At 45.6% G+C, this 19,399-nt stretch overlaps 1 protein-coding gene across 10 annotated transcripts in view; it reads left to right on the top strand.

Moving 5' to 3' along the window:
- The window catches only part of IL16 (interleukin 16), a 130,070-nt gene that overhangs the window by 97,360 nt on the left and 13,311 nt on the right, over positions 1-19,399 (top strand). For all 10 annotated transcript variants that reach the window (XR_004185082.1, XM_009210767.4, XM_003901301.5 and 7 more), the window contains 6 exons: positions 2,297-2,370; positions 3,456-3,672; positions 6,571-6,688; positions 9,823-9,955; positions 14,880-14,967; positions 16,994-17,475. Coding sequence is in view for 9 of the 10 variants with exons in the window: in XM_009210767.4 (XP_009209031.2) it covers positions 2,297-2,370; positions 3,456-3,672; positions 6,571-6,688; positions 9,823-9,955; positions 14,880-14,967; positions 16,994-17,475 (1,112 nt within the window). In the remaining variant the exon portion in view is untranslated. The remainder of the gene's footprint in view (positions 1-2,296; positions 2,371-3,455; positions 3,673-6,570; positions 6,689-9,822; positions 9,956-14,879; positions 14,968-16,993; positions 17,476-19,399) is intronic.

Raw genomic sequence — 19,399 nt, 5'->3', positions numbered from 1 at the left:
TACAGCCTTGATAATGAAAGAGTTTCCCCTCAATAAAGCTAACAGGCCCCAGGGGAGCAACAAGGAAACTTAAGTTTACCCATGGCTCCTCAATGGGCAAAAAACATCTCTCACCAAGAATATCACAATTGTGTCATATATAGGCATGCGGGTTACATTTATAGTTCCTGTAAAGCAAAGGTAATGCCAAGGTAAGAAATTAACTTGAAAACTACTCCTAAACCAGTGAAAACCTTGGGGTGCCAAATGGAAATAAAGGAAAAACTGGCAGTGACCTGGGGTATATGGGAATCCCATAGAAAAACAGAATGTCCTGAAAATGAGTTTATAAAGATTACATACTATAATACATCAGGAAATGTCCACTGTTGAGGAAAGTCAGCAGAAGTAACAAAGAGGAGTGTTAGCCCTTAGCAACTTAAGATTACAGAACAATCTAAAAAAGACTATAGAATATCTATATTTAAAATCATTTTTAAAAGATAAAAAAGGAATATAAACTGTAAGATAAGACCAGAACACAGTAAAAAAGATAAGTGGAAGTGAAAAAAATAACTTTTGGAAATGAGCAAAAAAAGCAATCATTTCAATAAATAACTCAATGGATGGCTTAAACAGAAGATTAGATGCAGCTGTAAGGTGAATTAGTGAACTGGAAATTATCCAATAGGCCACACAGATCAAAGAAGAAAAAGATGAGCACTAAAGAAATATGGAGAATGGGTTGAAAGGGTCCAAAATACATTTAATAGGAATTTTAGAAAGAATAGAGTGAAAGGGGAGAGATAATATGCAAAACGATAGTGGCTTATAATTTTCAAGAACTGACTTAAGGCATGATATTTCTGCTTGAGGAAACACAAAATGTTTCCTTTCTCTCTAGCGCATCATAGTAAAACTGCAGAATATCAAAGACAAAGGAAAAAGAAATCTTTCTTTCTCTTTTTTTTTTTTTTGAGACAGGATCTCACCCTGTAGCCCAAGCTGGAGTGCAGTGGTGCAATCACAGCTCACTGCAGCCTTGATCTCCCAGGCTCAAGTGATTCCCCCACCTCAGCCTCTGAAGTAGCTGAGACTACAGGTGCATGCCACCACATTCAGCTAATTTTTGTACGTTTTGTAGAGACAGGGTTTTGCCATGTTGCCTGGGGTGCCCCCATCTCAGCCTCACAAAGTGCTGGGATTACAGGTGTGAGCCACAGTGCCTGGCTAGAAAAAGAAACCTTAAAAGAAACCAGAGAAACAGGATGGATTATATACAATGGAACCATGATTAGGTGACAACAGATTCATCAGTAATGACCAGGCCCAGAAGTCAGTGTAAACATAGTATTTATATCTGAGTTGCTTGGCACAATGTTGAATTCAGAGAAAGTGCTCCTTGTTTGTGTATTGAACAAATTGAAAGAAAGGGAGAAAGTGGTTTTCTATTCACATAGAGATGGATTTTTGGTTACAGGAAGAATGTTTCTCCTACAAGTATACTGTTGTGAAAAAAGGACTTGCAGTCAAAAGATCCAAGTCCTTTTTTTTTTTTTTTTTTTTTTTTTTTTAACCATGTGATTGGGGACTTCTCTGAGTTCACTTTTCTATATTGTAAAATGGGGTCTTCATTGCGTTCTGGAAAATCATATCCAAACCACATCCACTGAGCAATCTGTACTCCTCATCCAGCATTGGTCCTGGGGATATATCATCTAATAAGACAAAATCCCTGTCACCAACAAGCTGCCAGCCTGGCCAGGGAGTGACTTAGGGTGCAGGCCGTTGATCACCACCCAGGGTGACAAGTGCAGTAGGTACAGTGTGACATGAATGTACAAAGGAGCTAAAGGTAGCAGGGCCTGAAGATTAAGAAGGAATAGGAGGAGAAAGTGGAAGTACATTTTATTTGAGAAAATGGCATGGACAAGCATTTAACTGCACAGACCATTGTGGAAAATGCAGGTCGCGTTGCATCAGAAAATGCTGCATGGGAGCAAATGGTGTGAGGGTCAGGGAGGCAAGGAGGAAGGAGATGAAGCAAAGAGGTGGGCAAGGACCATATCCAACCAGGATTTGTGTGCCTGGCTAAGAGCCCTAGGTTTCACCCTGGAAGAGAGGGGGTGCCAGAGAAGGCCCATGTTGCTGCCCTGCCTGCCTCGCAAGGGGAGAGCACCAAATGAGACAATGTTCTTCCAGAGCTTCGTGCATCATACAAAGAGCTGGGCAGGTGGGGAGACTAGAGTTCAAGGTAATGATAATGCCCTTTGATTGGGCAACACTCTTCTTAGCTACACTTTCTCTCTCTCAACAGGTGATGAAATTCTGGAGCTCAATGGTGAATCAATGGCTGGACTAACACATCAGGATGCTTTGCAGAAATTCAAGGTGACCGTTTCTTATCAACACGTGACTAAACTCTGGGGCCTTCAGGCAAAGAAACCAAGCTCTCAGCATCCAAACCTGCAAATTCAAACTGTGGGGCCCTTCACATGAGGCACCTCACTGATGTGGGTCTTGGCGCAGGGTTAAAAGAAGACCTGACTCGGAAACCATAGTGTGATCGGGATTGTTGTGGGGGATTTTAAAACCCTTTACTATTTATACAATTGTTTTAAAACACTCCATGTATTTATCATGGTATATTTACAAATCTGTTTTAAGTTTGTAAGATAATTGCTAAAAGATATTTTTATGTCTCCATCTAGTTAGTTCAATTCACGACTCTGTCTATCCATCCATTATCTATCTGTCTATCTATCTATGTGTCTATTCATCCATCTATCTATCCTTCCATCTGTCTATCTATTCATCCATCTATCTTGCCATCCATCTACTTCATCCATCCATCTATCCTTCCATCTATCTATCTATTCATCCATCTATCTATCCATCCATCTATTCATCTATCTATCTATATCTATTCATCTATCTATCTATCCATCCATCTATTCATCCATCTATCCTTCCATCTATCTATCTATTCATCCATCTATCTGTCTTTCCATCTATCTATTCATCCATCTATCCATCCATTCATCCATCTATCTATCTATTCATCCATCTATCTATCCATCCATCTATTCATCCATCTATCTATCCTTCCATCTATCTATTATCTATCTATCTATCTATATCTATTCATCCATCTATCTATCTATCTATCTATCTCTATTCATCCATCTATCTATCCATCCATCTATCTATCCTTCCATCTAGCTATCTATTTGTCCATCTATCTATCCTTACATCTATCTATTCATCCATATATCTGGCATATGTAGATATATGTAGTAGTTGTGTGTATATATACAAATATGTCATAATTTGATTTGTAACATGTATGAATACGTGCACACATTTATATTTCATACACATACACACACACACAGAGCTGCATTTCCTTAAACAGTATTTCTTCATCTCACCCTGCATTGCTGCTGGATGTTGTAGCCCTCTCTCTTTCCTTTCAGCAAGCCAAAAAGGGGCTCCTCACCCTCACCGTGAGAACCCGCCTGATGGCACCCCCTTCCCTGTGCAGCCACCTGTCTCCCCCGCTGTGCCGCTCCCTGAGCTCCAGCACTTGTATCACCAAGGACAGCAGCTCCTTCGCCTTGGAAAGCCCCTCGGCTCCCATCAGCACTGCCAAGCCCAATTACAGAATCATGGTGGAGGTTTCTCTGCAGAAAGGTAAGAGTGCTGCAGCTGCATCCCCTGCCTGGGTCTCCCAGCACTGGCTGAGTCTCCCAGGCTTTCCTCACTTGGAATCAGTCCAGAGGCAGGGCAGAATGTTATCTTTTAGCACATTTTATGGCCATTGCTTGGAGCCAGGTCTAGTCTTCTGTTTATAGAAGCTCAAGACATACCATTCGAACCTAGTCAATGTGTTCTGGGTCAGTGGTTTAAATAAAACAAAACAAAGCAAACAAAAACTCAAACACAAAAATACCCAGAGACAGAGAGAGAGAGAGAGAGAGAGAGAGAGAGAAACAATGGGCCAGGAGTGGTAGCTCAGCAGTAAGTATGCTAAGACACCCTGGGCAGGCCACCTGCCTTTCTCTGGGCCTCTGTTTCCCTACCTGTGGCAGAAAATTGAGGTCCTTTCTACCTCTGACATTCAGGGACAGACAGCCATTCCCTTTGCCACCCCAGGTGGGCTGCTGACTCCAGAGGGCTTGGAGCCTTCTCTGCCTGAATGCAACCGAGCTGAGACCTGGAGGATAAAGAGGAGGCAGTGAGGCACAGAGTTGGCCGGCAGCACAGGGGCCAGTATGTCTTCTAGGAGCAGAATGAAGGCCAGCATGGCTGGAGCTAGTTGGGCAGAGTGAGAGCTGACATCAGGGTACTTGGCAGAGGCAGAGAGACCCTGTGGGGCTTTGCAGCTCGATTCTCTTCTAACTGGAGTTGGAAATCCTTTAAAGATTTCTAAGCAGGGGAGTGACACAGCTTATTCTTCAAAAAATGTCTAATAGGGTTCTCCTTGGAGAATGGCCCATAGTGTGACAAAAGTAGAGGCTTAGAAACCACTTGCAGCTATTTGGGTCAGAGCTTGGGAGTAGTGGACTTGGAGAGAAGAGGATGGGCTTGAGATAAATTGTCAAAGTGGAAGGGAAGCATACATAGTTAATTCCTTGCATACAGCTTTGCCTGATGGATGTCTTAGCTCTCCTGCTAGAACAGAAGCTCCCTGAGGCCTCAGACGCCTCTGTATGCCTGCAAGCCTGGCAGAATGCTTGGCATAAGGACTAAGGGCAGACAAGTCTGTGCTGGCATGATCCCAACAGCTGTATTCAGGGCTCCCTCAGTGCATTCGCTGAGCAGGCATAAAATGGGAAAGGCATGGCCTCGGAGTGGTGTTTCCGCTGATCACTGGCATCAGAAACACCTTAGGGAGGATTTTTGTTTGCTCATTTTATATAATGCAGCTTCTTAGACTCTACCCCCAGAGATTTTGCTTCAACAGTGTTTGCTCAACAGGGTGAGGTGAGGCCAAGGGATCCACATTCTAAACAAGTATCTAATGCAATTCGGACGCCCATTAGACTGAAAAACTGCTCTAGTCAGGACACCTGGGCTGTAGGAAGGGCCCTGAGTTTTATCAAATTCTTCATCCTTAAAATGGGATTGCCAACAATTGCCATGGCCTCCGTCATGGGACTGCTGGGAGAACCAGCATGAGAAGGTGAAAACATTTGCCAAAGTGCTCTGTAAATCATACGTGTCGAAAGAAAACTGTAAAGGGCTTCCCCTACTCTGTGCTCACTCCATGTGGTCCTCCTTGCTGACAGCTCCTCATTTTCCAGGTGTTTCTATGTTGGTGAGCCCCAGGCCCTCCTCTCCCACACCCTGGGGGATCCCATCCAGTCCCACGGCCCTAACACCACCTACATGCAGCTATGTTCAAACTTTCAGCTTCCACCCTGCTTTCTCCTCTGGGTTCCGGCTTCATCTGTGCAAACATCTGCTCTACACGTCCCTGGGATAGTACCAGACATCCTGACAGCACCCCCTTCCCTGTGCAGCCAGAGGTAGCCATTCCTCACTTTCCAGCCATTCCTCACTTTCCAGCACATTGCACATGTCATTTGGGCAAAGCTGAACCCCCCAGTCTTACCCTCACAACCCCGGTCCTCCATAACCTTCCCTGCTTTGGTAAATCACATCACCATCCGCCCAGTTACTCAAGGCAAACAAATCTCCAAGTTATTTTGATTTTATCTGCTAAGTTTCTATACTTCATCCATCAGCAAGTCTATCTTCAAAATATATTCCATGGGCATCCATTTCTCTTCACTAGAGGTGAAGTCCAAGGCCACCACTGTCTCTCTCAACAGTGGCCTCTTAGCTGGTCTCCTTGCTTCCATTCTCCATGACCCATAGTTCTTTCCCTTCACAGTAGCCAGATGTGTTCATAAAAGTAGGAATGAGATCATGTCACTTCCTTGTTCACAGCTCTCCTATGGCATCCGCGCTCAGTAGAGAATAAACCCGTTCACTGACATGCCCTTGTTGGCAAAGCCCCACTGAATCTGCGCTTGATCGCTCTCTCACTGTCACGTGCTGCTCTCCCATGCAGGCTGTGTCCCCACCACACTGGCCTTTCTGGTCCTATGACATGGCATGCTTGCTTTTGCCCTTGGGTCTTTGCGTTGGCTGTTTCTGCTTCTGAGATGCTCTGCCCCATCTCTTCACTCCTAACTCTTGTCACTTGCATTTTAGCCTAACTAGTGTCTCCTCTGAGGCCTGATGTAGCCATCCCTCACTTTCCAGCACATTCTGCATACACTTGCCATATAATACTTATCACTCTTAGATACTGTCCTCTCTTCTCATCTAGCGCCCTCCTTCCCTTCTTCCCTTCCTCCCTCCTTCCCTCCTTCCTTACTAGTCTTTCCCCACTATTCCTTGCCTGCCTTGGTCACTGTTCTGACCCTAGAGCAGTGCCTGCACACAGCGACTACTCCGTGAATACGGGTGGGATGAAAGCTGTAATAACCAGGGGTCCATGTCTGTGGCACCCAATTGACAGGTAGGCCCTCTGGGAAAGCTCAGTCCCGGTCTCCCCACCCTGTCCTGTTCTGCTTCCAGAGGCCGGTGTGGGCCTGGGCATTGGTCTATGCAGCGTTCCCTACTTCCAGTGCATCTCCGGCATTTTCGTCCACACGCTGTCACCGGGATCCGTGGCGCACCTGGATGGACGTCTCCGGTATGTCCTCACTTCTGTTTCCGAATATACCCCTGACTTACAACCAGGGAACAAATACCTTAGAATGTCAGGAGATTGATTTGGAGATGAGCTATAAAGAATGATCTTGTGGTGGAGGTCGGCTACTCTGCCCACCAGGACACCCCCTGTTGTGGGCACTGGCTAGGGAGGGGCAGGCTTCCTTCCTGCCCCTCAGGACACTCTTGGGAGATGCATTTGCAGTCTGGCTCACAGGGAGGGAGTGAGGCTTTGCACCCCAGCCCCTGTCCAGGCCACTGGGAGGATGGGTGCTGACTGAGCCCCCGGCGCTAGCAGGAGCCGGGTGGGCAGGGTCTTTGTTCTCAGCTCCCACAGCAGAGCCAGGTGTGGGTCCTGCCAGGACCAGACTGAGGTAGGGTGGCCTAAACACCACATCCCGCTGTGGCCAGCACACCCCTGACCCTGCACACATTTGTGACCCTGAGAAATCCCAGGGCGGGGCTGGGAGGCAGAGAACCTGGTGGGAATATCTGAGGCCATACCCCGTGGGAGGGTTCAAGCCTGTGGCTGGACCTGGTGTCTGCTTATCTAATAAAGTCCCACAGGTGTCTCAAAAAAACAAAACAAAACAAAACAAAACAGAATGATCTGGGCATAGCTCAGAGCCATGTTCCTCAAAGTGTGGTCTGGACCAGCATAATCAGCATCAACTGGGAACTTATTAGAAATGTGGGATCTCAGACGCCCCACCTGGACCTGCTGAACCAGGACCTGCATTCTAACAAAATCGCCATGAATGTGTATGCATGTTAAAAATACAAAAAAAAAAAAAAAAAAAACTAGCCCGGCGAGGTGGCGGGCGCCTGTAGTCCCAGCTACTCGGGAGGCTGAGGCAGGAGAATGGCGTGAACCCAGGGGGCGGAGCTTGCAGTGAGCTGAGATTCCGGCCACTGCACTCCAGCCTGGGCGACAGAGCGAGACTCCGTCTCAAAAAAAAAGAAGCATCGTCTCAGAGAACGCCAGTCCAACGTAGAAAACACATTTAATTCAGATTTAACTAATATCGAATTTACAATGACATAAATAGGAGCTTTGATGAGGTGAATCTATGAATTCTATATAGAAATGGTGGCTTAATGACAAAAAATATTAGTAAGCTGGGCACCATGGCTCATACCTATAATCCCAGCACTTTGGGAGGCTGAAGCAAGTGAATGGCCTGAGCTCAGGAGTTCAAGACCAACCTGGGCAACATGGCAAAACCCATCTCTACTAAACATACAAAAATTACCGAGTGTGGTGGCACATTCCTATAATCCCAGCTACTTGGGAGGCTGAGGCAGGAGGCTCACTTGAGCCAGGGAGGCTAAGGTTGCAGTAAGCCAAGATCGTGCCATTGCACTCCAGCCTGGGCAACAGAGCGAGACCTTGTCACAAAAAAAAAAAAAAAAAAAAAAAGGGAGAGAGAAAACATGAGTAGTAGAAATACAGGTTCTTTCTGGCATAAACAAAATATTTTTGGGTACTCCAGATATATTTTTTATAAATAATTTCTAAGAGAAGTTCAAATCTAAATTTTTTTTCAATAACTGATCTGAACTTGATTTAAAAATATATCCTATTTAATTTGTTACAATACTTTGCACTCTAACATTCATGTATAGTGCAAATCTTCTCTCACTGGTTTTGGGTTTTCCTAAATCAGGAGAGTTTTGCTATCCCTTTAAAGGGTTTCCTACAATTGCAGTGTATGGAAAGGCCATCCCTGCTTACGATGCTGTCTTGATGGAGCTTCTGAATTAGAAAAGGATTTGCTGTTATCTGCAGGAGGGTGGCAGGTGATTAGCTGAGCTGCTCTGCTGGTTCGTAGGACATAACTGCAGGCTCCATGTGGTTGTCTTGGTCCTAGTACCCTCAGACAGACAGTACCTCCTTCTCAGATCTGCAGTGGGATAGGGATTGTTCTGGAAGCTTCTGCTTTCCTTAGCATCTGGTGCTATATGATCATGGTCTTCAGTTACAGCAGTAAAAAGGAATACTCTCCCAGCAAGGGTGAAGGACGATGAACTCAGCAGAAGGAAGTCACAGAACACAGCAGGGGGCACACGGAAATCAGGCTCAGGAGGTTGGATTTCCAATCCTGGACCTGCTGATGAACAGCTAGGCCAGGGGTCTGCAAACTGGGGCCCATCATTGTTTTGGGTTTTTGTTGTTTTTTGTTTTGCTTTTGGTTTTGGTTGTTGTTGTTTTAATAAAATTGTATTGGAACAAAGCCATGCTCATTTGTTTATGCCTCGTCTATGGCCACAGCTGTCATGCTATTAATATAACAGCAGAGTTGAGTAGTTTCATTACAGACAGTACGGCAAAGCATGCAACATCAAAAATCTCTGGCCCTTTGCAGAAAAAGTTTGTCAATTCCTGAGCAGACCTAGATCAGGGAAATCTATTCAACCTCTGCAGCTCAATTTCCCTATCTAGATCAGGAAGGGGACTGGATTATACAAATCCTCCATGTATCTACGTGACTCCATCTTTCCTACCTTTTTTTTTAAGGTTTAGGTTGCTATTAACTCCCTTCCCACCTCACAACTAGAATGAATGCCATCACCTTTTCTCCTTATTTCTTTTTGCAAGAATCTCAACTGCTGTCCTGCTGAGTTATTTTTTCTCTACCTTTTAGCACATATGGGATGTTAGGTCCGACATTCAACATCCTGTGTGTGCTATGTTAGATCCAATCCTTCCTCCTAACTAGTCTACTTATGGGAACACTGAGGCCCAAGGAGAGGATGTGGTGGATTAAATCCTGGTGAATTGGTTATTTAGTTGAATTGGCTAAACCATACCCTCAGTCTTTAATGGGCATAGTTAAATGTGAAAAGAAGGAGGAAAGTTGCAGATGAACTTTTGTTAATATTGACCCACCATAAATATGAAACGTCTGCTGCTTTGTGGTTGTGCAGTAAGGGGGTGTGGGATATGCTACTTTGGTGTGCCCTGTTCTGAGTTTTGGTCTGGTGGCTAGCAGGGTCTACTTATTCATGTGATTTTTAGATCTCATCAAACAGCCCAGCCAGGAGTGGGCCCCTGGGGCAGTGTTCAAATGTCTCATTGATTCACTTACTGATGGCTTCTTGTTGATGCTTGCACAGGTGTGGGGATGAGATTGTGGAAATCAGTGATTCCCCTGTGCACTGCCTGACGCTCAATGAAGTCTACACGATCCTGAGTCACTGTGATCCTGGTCCAGTCCCCATCATTGTTAGCCGACATCCAGACCCACAGGTAACACCCCCTGGGTTATCCTCTTCTTCTCAGGCTCACTCATTCAGCACCAAAATTGCAACAAGAAATAGATGAAAACAGAGATGTTGCTGGCTGGGTTTGTACCTGAATTCCCAAGAATCCCTTCCAAGTTTCTGTAGTAAGATTTGTCTGCAGCAGAGGTCCACTAAAGAACTCCTAGATATCAGAGGCAATTGACATTAACTTAGGGAAGCTCTTACAGCTGAGTTATAAGCTCTGGGGCAGGAAAATAGAGACCCAGGGTCCCAGCTAGTAGATGCAAGAGATTTATTCATTTATGCATCTAGTAGGTACCCACTGTGGGAATGTCTGGAGATAGGTACTGAAGATACAGAGACAAGTTCATAGCATGTAGTCCTGCCCTGCAGAAGCTCATAATATCAATAAAGAGCCTGATATAGACATAATTGCAAAACAGAGATGGTAAGTCCTATGCGAATACAGGAATATAGCAGGGAATGGTTGATAAAGTAAAAAAATACCAGAGGTTAGTTTTCTCCAGGCAGAGAATATAAGGAAGATCATTCCAGGCAGTGGGAACACAAAGTTTAATGTTAGAGTCATGAAGGGGCCTGACATGAAGGTGAGGAGTGCGTTCTGTGGGGCTGGAATGTAGGGTACTAGGTAGGCGTGACTGAGAACAGAGGTTGGCAGGGCATTGGGGTTACATTGCAGAGGGCTTTCAACAGGCTACTAAAGAGTTTCCATTTTATTCTGCATAGTGAGGAGCTATGGGAGGTCTGTAGCTGTAGATGGAGCGTGTTCATATTTTAATTTTTTAACCTTTGATTGCACTGTAGAAGACAGGATAGAGTGGGTGGAGTGTGGGGTTTGTAAGAGGAAGGAAGCAGATGGTGAGAGACTGAACTACACAGCAGTCATAGGAAGAGAAAAATGAAGGGGCAATGTATTAGTCTGTTCTCACACTGTTGATAGAGACATACCTGAGACTGGGTAGTTTATAAAGGAAAAGAGGTTTAATGGACTCACAGTTCCATGTGGCTGGGGAGGTCTCACAATCACAGCAGAAGGTGAAAGGCATGTCTTACATGGTGGCAGGCAAGAGAGAATGAGAGCCAAGTGAAAGGGGAAACTCCTTATAAAATCATCAGCTCTTGTGAGACTTGTTCACTGTCATGAGAACAGAATGGGGGGAGCTGCCCCTATGACTCAATGATCTCCCACCAGGTCCCTCCCACAACATGTGGGAATTATGGGAGCTACAACTCAAGATGAGATTTGGGTGGGGACACAGAAAAATCGTATTAGGCAACATTAGGCAATGCTTGGGAAGACTCAACAAGAGCTGCTGGGCAAGTGGCTCTGGGGTAAGAGAGGGAGGAACCAAGGATATCTCGAATATTTTTAGATTGGAAGACTGAGCAGTGGTCTTCATTTTTAGATTGGAAGACTGAGCAGAAGAGAGAAGAGGAGAAGGTAGCAGGTTTGGGAGAGAGAGAAGAGCATGACCTTAGTGTAGGACATAGTGAGGTGGAGGTACCATGGAGTGTTCAGGTAAAGATCCCCAGCAGGCAGGTTAGACTTAGGGCTGATAACAACTATAAGAGGGACCCAGGCTGGAGCTAGACTTGGGGGTTGAATCCCTGCTGCTGGTGAGAGCTCTGGGGAACCTGGAATAATCACCACCACTAATTATTTAATCCTAGTGTGTGCCAGGCATGTTTTCCAAAGATGTGACCCACACAACTGCATTTAGTTGTGCAGTCCCCTGAAATCAGTGTGATATTTCTCCCCCACAAATCACAGATGAGGAAACTGAGGCTTAGAAAGGACAAATACGTTTCCCAATGGTAAAACTACTAAGTAAAGAAGCTAAGGTTTAAATCCAGCAAAGCCTGTGCTTTGAACTCACTGACTCCCAAACTCCCAGTGGCACTTGGACAGAGTGGAGTAATGAGGAAAATCAATATATAATGGTGTGGTGGAATTCAAACTCAGCCCCATTCTATGGATTGCACACTGGGGCTAAACACACCAGAGACAAGCAAACTTCTTAACTAAGGCAAACAAATAATTGGCCTAAATCTTTGGCACTACAAGAAAAGAAAGAGGTCCCAATTAATTTATCATTTCCTCTTGCTGCTTTTAGGACTATGGCAGAAAATCAGTAGAGTAGGGGTCAGGTTGTGGGCAAATGCTGTGGCCCTGGGCTTAAGGAATGTGTATTCTCCCAGAGAGATGGGACACACACAGAGAGGCCACAGAGGTGAGGGCCTTGAGAGTGAGGGAGCTGGAGTTCCAGCTGCTCACATAAGGGAGCCAGGTCAGAAAGGACAGGTAAGGTTTAGAGCAGCAGAAAGGCAAAGGCACCACAGGCAGGGGAGATCCAGGGGCACAGGCATTGGGCAGAGAGAAGAGACCCAGGCCCAGCAGTAGAATGCCTAGTATGTGTCCAGTCTGCTGCTTGCTTATGGTGACCTTGGGCAACTCATCTAATCTCCAAGAGCCTCTGGTTCCTCAACTCTGACAAAGGGGAGTGGTCTTTACCTTACAGGACTGTTGTGGATGGTAACTTTCCTCTATTAAGAGTTTACCATCTGCCAGGCATTGTGCCCAAGACTTTAAATGATTTATTTGTTGTTGTTTATTGTGGTAAAATACACATAACATAAAATTTACCATCTTAATTTTTTTTTGTTTGTTTGTTTTTGTTTGAGACGGAGTCTCGCTCTGTCGCTCAGGCTGGAGTGCAGTGGCCGGATCTCAGCTCACTGCAAGCTCCGCCTCCTGGGTTTACGCCATTCTCCTGCCTCAGTCTCCCGAGTAGCTGGGACTACAGGCGCCCACCACCTCGCCCGGCTAGTTTTTTGTATTTTTAGTAGAGACGGGGTTTCACCGTGTTAGCCAGGATGGTCTCGATCTCCTGACCTCGTGATCCGCCCGTCTCGGCCTCCCAAAGTGCTGGGATTACAGGCTTGAGCCACTGCGCCCGGCCATCTTAACAATTTTTTAAGTGTACAGTTCAGTGGCATTAAGGACATTCTCATTGTTGTACAACCATAGCCACCATCCGTCTCCAGAACTCTTTCCATCTTTCAGAATTTAAACTCTACCCATTAAACAAGTCCCTCCGTTCTCCCACCCGCAAGTCCTGGGAACCACCATTTTACTTTCTGTCTTTGTGATTTTGACTACTCTATGTTCATCAAGGTGGAATCATATAAAATTGGTCCTTTTGTGTCTGGCTTATTTGACTTCGCATAATGTCCTCAAGGTTCATTTATGTTGTAGCATGTGCCAGAATTTCCTTCCTTTTTACGGTTGAATAATCTTCTAGTGTGTATATGTGTGTGCATGCGTATGTGTGTGTATCACATGCTGTTTATCATCTGTTTGTGGGTACTTGCATTGTTTCCACCTTTTGACTGTTGTGAATAATGCTACAATGAACATGGAGTACAGATTCCTCTGAGATGTTGACTTCTCTTCTTTTGGGGTATATACCCAGAAGTGGAATTGCTGGGTCATATGGTCATTCTATTTTTAAGTTTTTGAGGAGCCTTCAAACTATTTTCCACAGTGACTACACCATTTTACATTCTTATCAGCAGAGTCCCAGGGTCCCGATTACTCCATATCCTTGCCAATACTTTATTCTTTTCATTTCTTTTTTGAGAAGGAGTCTCACTCTGTCGCCCAGGCTTGAGTGCAGTGGCACGATCTTGGCTCACTGCACTGAGTTCAAGTGATTCTCCTGCCTCAGCTTCCTTAGTAGCTGGGATTGCAGGTGTGCACTAAAACACTGGCTAATTTTTGTATTTTCAGTAGAGATGGGGTTTCTACCATGTTGGTCAGCCTGGTCTCGAACTCCTGACCTCAAGTGATCTGCCTGCCTCAGCCTCCCAAAGTGCATGAGCTACCATGCCCAGCCTCTTTTCTTTTTGTTGACAGTAGCCATCCTAATGTCCTAATGTGTGTGAGGTGGTAACTTGGTGTGTTTGTGATTTGCATCACTGATCATTAGTGATGTTGAGCATTTTTTCACTTGCTTTTTGGCTGTTTGTATATCTTCTTTGAAGAAATATCTATTCAGGTTCTGTGCCCAGTTTTTAATCAGGTTGCTTTGTTGTTGTTGCTGCTGAGTTGTAGGAGTTCTTTATATATTCTGCAACTCAACCATTTATCTGAAATATGATTTGCAAATATTTTTTCCAATTCTATAAGTTGCCTTTTCAATCTGTTGGTTATGTCCTTTTGATGCACAGAAGTTTTTGATTTTTACGTAGTCCAATGTATCTACTTTTTTGTTTCCTGTACTTTCGATGTCAAATTATTTATTTTTTAAAAACCTGTCCTCATTTTGAAGTGGGTTTTATTACTGTTATTATTTTACAGAAGGAAGAAATGGAGGATTAGGAGGTTAAGTAACTTGTCTAGGTGTTCACACCTAGACAGCAGAGGAACTGGGACTAGAACATAAGCCTTTTTGACTCTAAGACTCATACTCTTGACTATTACTCCAAAGTGATAATAAACTGAGTCACAGCTCAGACAGTATAACAGTGATTGTGATGATTATGACATTGTTGATAATGATGATGTCATGACAGCATTGCCAAGACTGGACTAGCTCACAGAGATAACCCATGAAGTGGTAACTTTGCCTGGAATTTTCCAGCAAGTAGTGGGGAGAAGGGTGGAGAGTTGAGAGGGCCTCCTTGGGAACCCCTGCATTGATAGACTTTGGACTTTATCTAGAAGATACTGAGGAACCATTGATTCCCAGGGTATTTCTGGAAATGGAATTTGTCAGCTATTTGCAGAGTAAGTTGAAAGACAAAAATCCAGAATCCAGTGGCCCAGCTTGGGAGCTGGTCCAGGGCTGGAAGCCTGATGCAGGAGCTTCCACTGTTTGTTTGAGGAGATGATTGATATTTTCTAGGTCTCTGAACAGCAGCTCAAAGAAGCTGTGGCCCAGGCTGTGGAAAACACCAAGTTTGGAAAGGAGAGGCATCAGTGGAGTCTGGAAGGTAAGACAAATGGTGAACTTTGATGTAAAATATCTTTGCCTTCTTAGAAAGCTTAGGATTTATCCATTAACTCATCCTCTATCCAAGGAATAGTAACAGCAGTTACCATAGACCAGTATAGTATGTAGACAGAGGCTGAAAACTAGCAGCCACCAGCTAAATTTAGCTTATATTTTTGCTTTGTTTGGAAGACACAAGATTTTAAAAGCATCTGAATTTAAATCGCTACAAATGTGCCAGGCTCTCTCCAGCTTCCCTATGGTCCCCACCATTCCCTTTATCCTGTACCAAGTTGCCATTCACACAATAGCCTCATAGGCATTTGAGTTTGCAGCCCCTAGTCTATAATAATAGAATATTGGAAAAATTAACATTTGGGAATATAATTCTGACATTTATTGAATATTTGTAATGTCAGAGACTGTACTAATTCATGCATTCACAGATAATTTTTATGCACATTTTATAAGAAAAAGGGAGGTCCTCAGAGACTCTCTTACTCAAAGTCATACCACTAGAGCGCAGAGGCTTTGGAATGGAAATCCAGCTGGCTTGACTCCCATGCTTAGCCATTGGGCATTAATCACGTCTACCATAGAACATCCTTGTGACAGAACAACATGCAACCATTGGCACTGATATTGATAAGAAATTAAATGATCTGGGAAAATGTTCAGAGAAAAGAGCAGAACACAACATTTAATTTCAGCTCTGGTCTATTATTTCTACCCACCCAACATGCATATATGCTCAGGAAAGCATGACAGAGAAACTCACCAAAATTTTGACAGTAGTTATTTCTGGCTGATAGGAACACAGGTGAAGTGAATTTTTACTTTCATTCCTTCCTCCTTGTGCCTGAGTTTTCTCCAAGGAGGATGCATTATTTCATGATCAGGAAAAAAAAAAAAAACAAAAGAAAACTTTTTATTTAAAGAGAAAGTGAGTTAGGAGCTTGACTGGCCTTGGTTCTCTCTCATGGGGCTCCTCTGGCTTTCCTAGTCTCTCAGAATAAGCTGGAATTTGAGCAAGGGACTAGATTTCAATCCTCTCCCACCCCCTCAAGCTGTGATTTTAGGAAAGGGGCACCCTTGACAGCTTACCACTAGAGAGAAGGGCCTCTCAAGGATATGTGGGTAGCCCTAGTGCTGGAAACCAGGGTAGGGGGTACTGAGAACCAGGAAGAAGGGCTAATGGGGAGGGAGGGAGGAAGGTGCAATGGCTAAGAAATAGTGGCTTTCTGCCCTCACCTCACCCTCAACTGGAAAGAAATGGTGACTTCTTCGTGTCAGATTCAAAGTGCCTTGACAGGTAGTTTCTCTGTCTTTGTTATTGAGCCTCAAAATAACCCCAGTGACTTTAAAATTATCATCCTCATTTTACAGATGCAGAAATGGAGTTGGGTCCCCCAGGAAGCCGACTCTAAGATGGAGTTTGGTCTGCAGCGTGTTTATTAGGAAGTGTCCTGGGGATCACTACCTGTGGCAGGGAGGGGAGCAGGCAGGGTAGACAGAGGGAGGATGGAGCTGAGATGCACACCCAACAGCTTCAGCCAAGCCCTGGAACTCTGCAACTAAAGTCCACATTAGAGTTGTCCCGAGTTTACCAGCATAGCTGGACCCTGTAACCCAGCTCCAGCAGTCCCTGGAGATGGGCTGCCTCCTTGGACAAGGCAGCTGTCTGCAGCTATGGCAGCCCCTGGAGGGACCCACAGTTGAAAGTAGTCTGCCAGCAGCACTCCCCACAGCTGGAACATCAAGCCCTTCCTCAGTGGGTGATCTGGGTGGCATATCTCCATATCCATCACTCACAGGCTCAGAAAGCTTGAATGATTTTCCCAACCCAAAGTCATACAGCTCGCCGGGGACCAACACCAAGACTGCCACACTCCAGATCCAGAGTGGCGCAGATCAGAAGCAGATGACTGGTGTGCAGTGTGCTGCCCGCAGCAGTTGCAGGCGAGGCCAGGGGGTGTTTTTGTTTTCTGAAGCTCAGCTATGAAGATTCCCTTGTGCTTCCTACACAGGTGTCAAAAGGCTGGAAAGCAGTTGGCACGGGCGGCCCACCTTGGAGAAGGAACGAGAGAAGAACTCAGCACCCCCGCATCGCAGGGCTCAGAAGATCATGATCCGCTCCAGCAGTGACAGCAGCTACATGTCTGGGTCCCCAGGAGGAAGTCCTGGGAGTGGCAGCGCTGGGAAGCCATCCTCTGACGTGGACATCAGCACACACAGCCCCAGCCTGCCCCTGGCAAGGGAGCCAGTGGTGCTTTCTATAGCATCCTCCAGGCTGCCCCAGGAGAGCCCGCCTGTCCCAGAGAGCCAGGACAGCCACCCACCACTGAGACTGAAGAAACCCTTTGAAATATTGGTGAGAAAGCCTACATCCTCCAAGCCCAAGCCTCCACCCAGAAAATACTTTAAAAGTGACAGTGACCCTCAGAAGAGTCTGGAAGAGAGAGAGAAATCCTCATGCTCTTCTGGGCACACCCCACCCACCTGTGGCCAGGTAAGAGGATGGGTCCACAGGTTGACTGTTTCCAAGACCAGACTCAAATCTTGAGCATGGGCAAGTTAGAAAGTTAGTGTTAGCAGAGCCAGAATGAAAGTTTCTCTTGCTCCACCAGAAAGAAGCTGTTGCTTAGGACTCAGCTGAGGACTGCCCATGGAAAGATGGGTTTGAAGGTTGACAGATAATTGAAGTCCCAGTCCTGCTTGCTGGCATCGGGGTTCCCACCCATAACACACTGGAATTTAAGGTTCCTTTCCTCTGTCATTTTTCACTCACCATGAAGGAAAAACACCAGGGCCCCTGCAGGGCCACAGTCTTTGCCTGTGGATCTTTGAGTGTCCTGCTTGTAGGGAGAATAGTGGCTTAAATAACTAAAAAGGGGCCTGGCGCAGTGGCTCATGCCTGTAATCCCAGCACTTTGGGTGGCTGAGCTGGGTGGATCATGAGCTCAGGAGTTCAAAACCAGCCTGGCCGAGAGGGTGAAATCCTGTCTCTACTAACAATACAAAAATTAGCTGGGCATGGTAGTGGGTGCCTATAATCCCAGCTACTCGGGAGGCTGAGGCAGGGAATTGCTTAAACCCAGGAGGCGGAGGTTACAGTGAGCCAAGATTGCGCCACTGCGCTCCAGTCTGGGCGACAGAGCAAGACTCCATCTCAAAAAACAAAACAAAACAAAACAAAACAAAAGCAAAACAGAACAACAACAACAAAACAAAACAAACGAAAAACAACTAAAAAGGGACAAGAGTTGCTTACCCTGCTTCTTAAGTGAGTAGACTGATATAATTTTGAGAAACTGGCTCCTATTTCTTCCCCAGTTATCTTTGCCTCCTCACTTCCGTAGGCACGGATCCTTGGGGAGACCCCACCAATCTGTTAATTGGGGCTGCATGTAGTGGCTCCTTCCAAGGGCTATTGTGAGGATTAAAGGTAACCACTTAAGGCAAGTACCTGACAGCATCTCAGGCATATTAGCATTCATTGCCATGATCTTTCCCCATCAGGCCCCTTAAAGCCCTCCTTCCCGCCCCTTGCATAAAAGGCAGGCTGACTGACAGGCAGCTGCTATGTCTTGAGCCATTTTTATGCACCGGCTAATTACACTGAGTACTTTCATGTACATTGTGTCAATTAAATCTTACCACGACCTGATGGTGAGAGTCCCAATTGTGCAAAGCGGGAACTGAGAAACTCTCTCAAGTTCACGTCACTAGTGGGTCACGGTTACCCACTATACCACGCTGAGTTTTCCATCCTTACCCAGAAGCTGCCTCCCCCATGGCGTAATGGCCCTGCAGGGGCCCTGGCCCTTCCCATAAGCACAATGTAGGGAGGTGTGAAGGGGCCTCTGGAAATCCTCTAAAACAATCTACAGTGAGGGTTGGCAAGCTTCAGGAGGGGTAGTGGTGGAGTCTGGATATTGAGTGGGAGGGGTGAAAGTGAAAGAGGGAGGAGGAAGCCAGGTTACTAAAAAGGAAGTGCAGTTTTGCAGAGCGCTGGCAGGATGTGGCTGGTTAGCAACACATGATGGAGTTCTCAGATGGATCTGTTCTCCCACCCCCCTCTTTTAAGCCCATATTTCATTTTCCCTTGGGCCTGAGACCTACGAGTCCAGAAGGGCAAATCAGCAGCAACCAGATGAGAAGTCAGTCATTTTGCCTTCCTCCTGGAGGCCCAGAAAAGGAGGAGTGCAGTTGCCACAGCAGGTCTGTCCCAGTGATGCCCTCAGCAGAGCCACATAGGGTACGGAAATATTCCCAAGTAAGGTGCTGGAGAAGGAACTGGGGTGTCCTCAGGGAAGCCCAGGCAGGGAACTTCCCCACAGGTCATCTTTCATGCTCTGTGTGCCTGGGCAGAATACAGGGCTCTCCCTCCTGTACCCACCCCCAACAGCACAGTCTCCTGGAGACAAAGGCCG

The sequence above is a fragment of the Papio anubis genome, chromosome 7 (genome assembly GCF_008728515.1).
Source record: "Papio anubis isolate 15944 chromosome 7, Panubis1.0, whole genome shotgun sequence".
NCBI classification, from domain to species: domain Eukaryota; kingdom Metazoa; phylum Chordata; class Mammalia; order Primates; family Cercopithecidae; genus Papio; species Papio anubis.
Note: the sequence above shows the minus strand (reverse complement) of the source record. Positions and strands in the feature narration are given on the sequence as shown.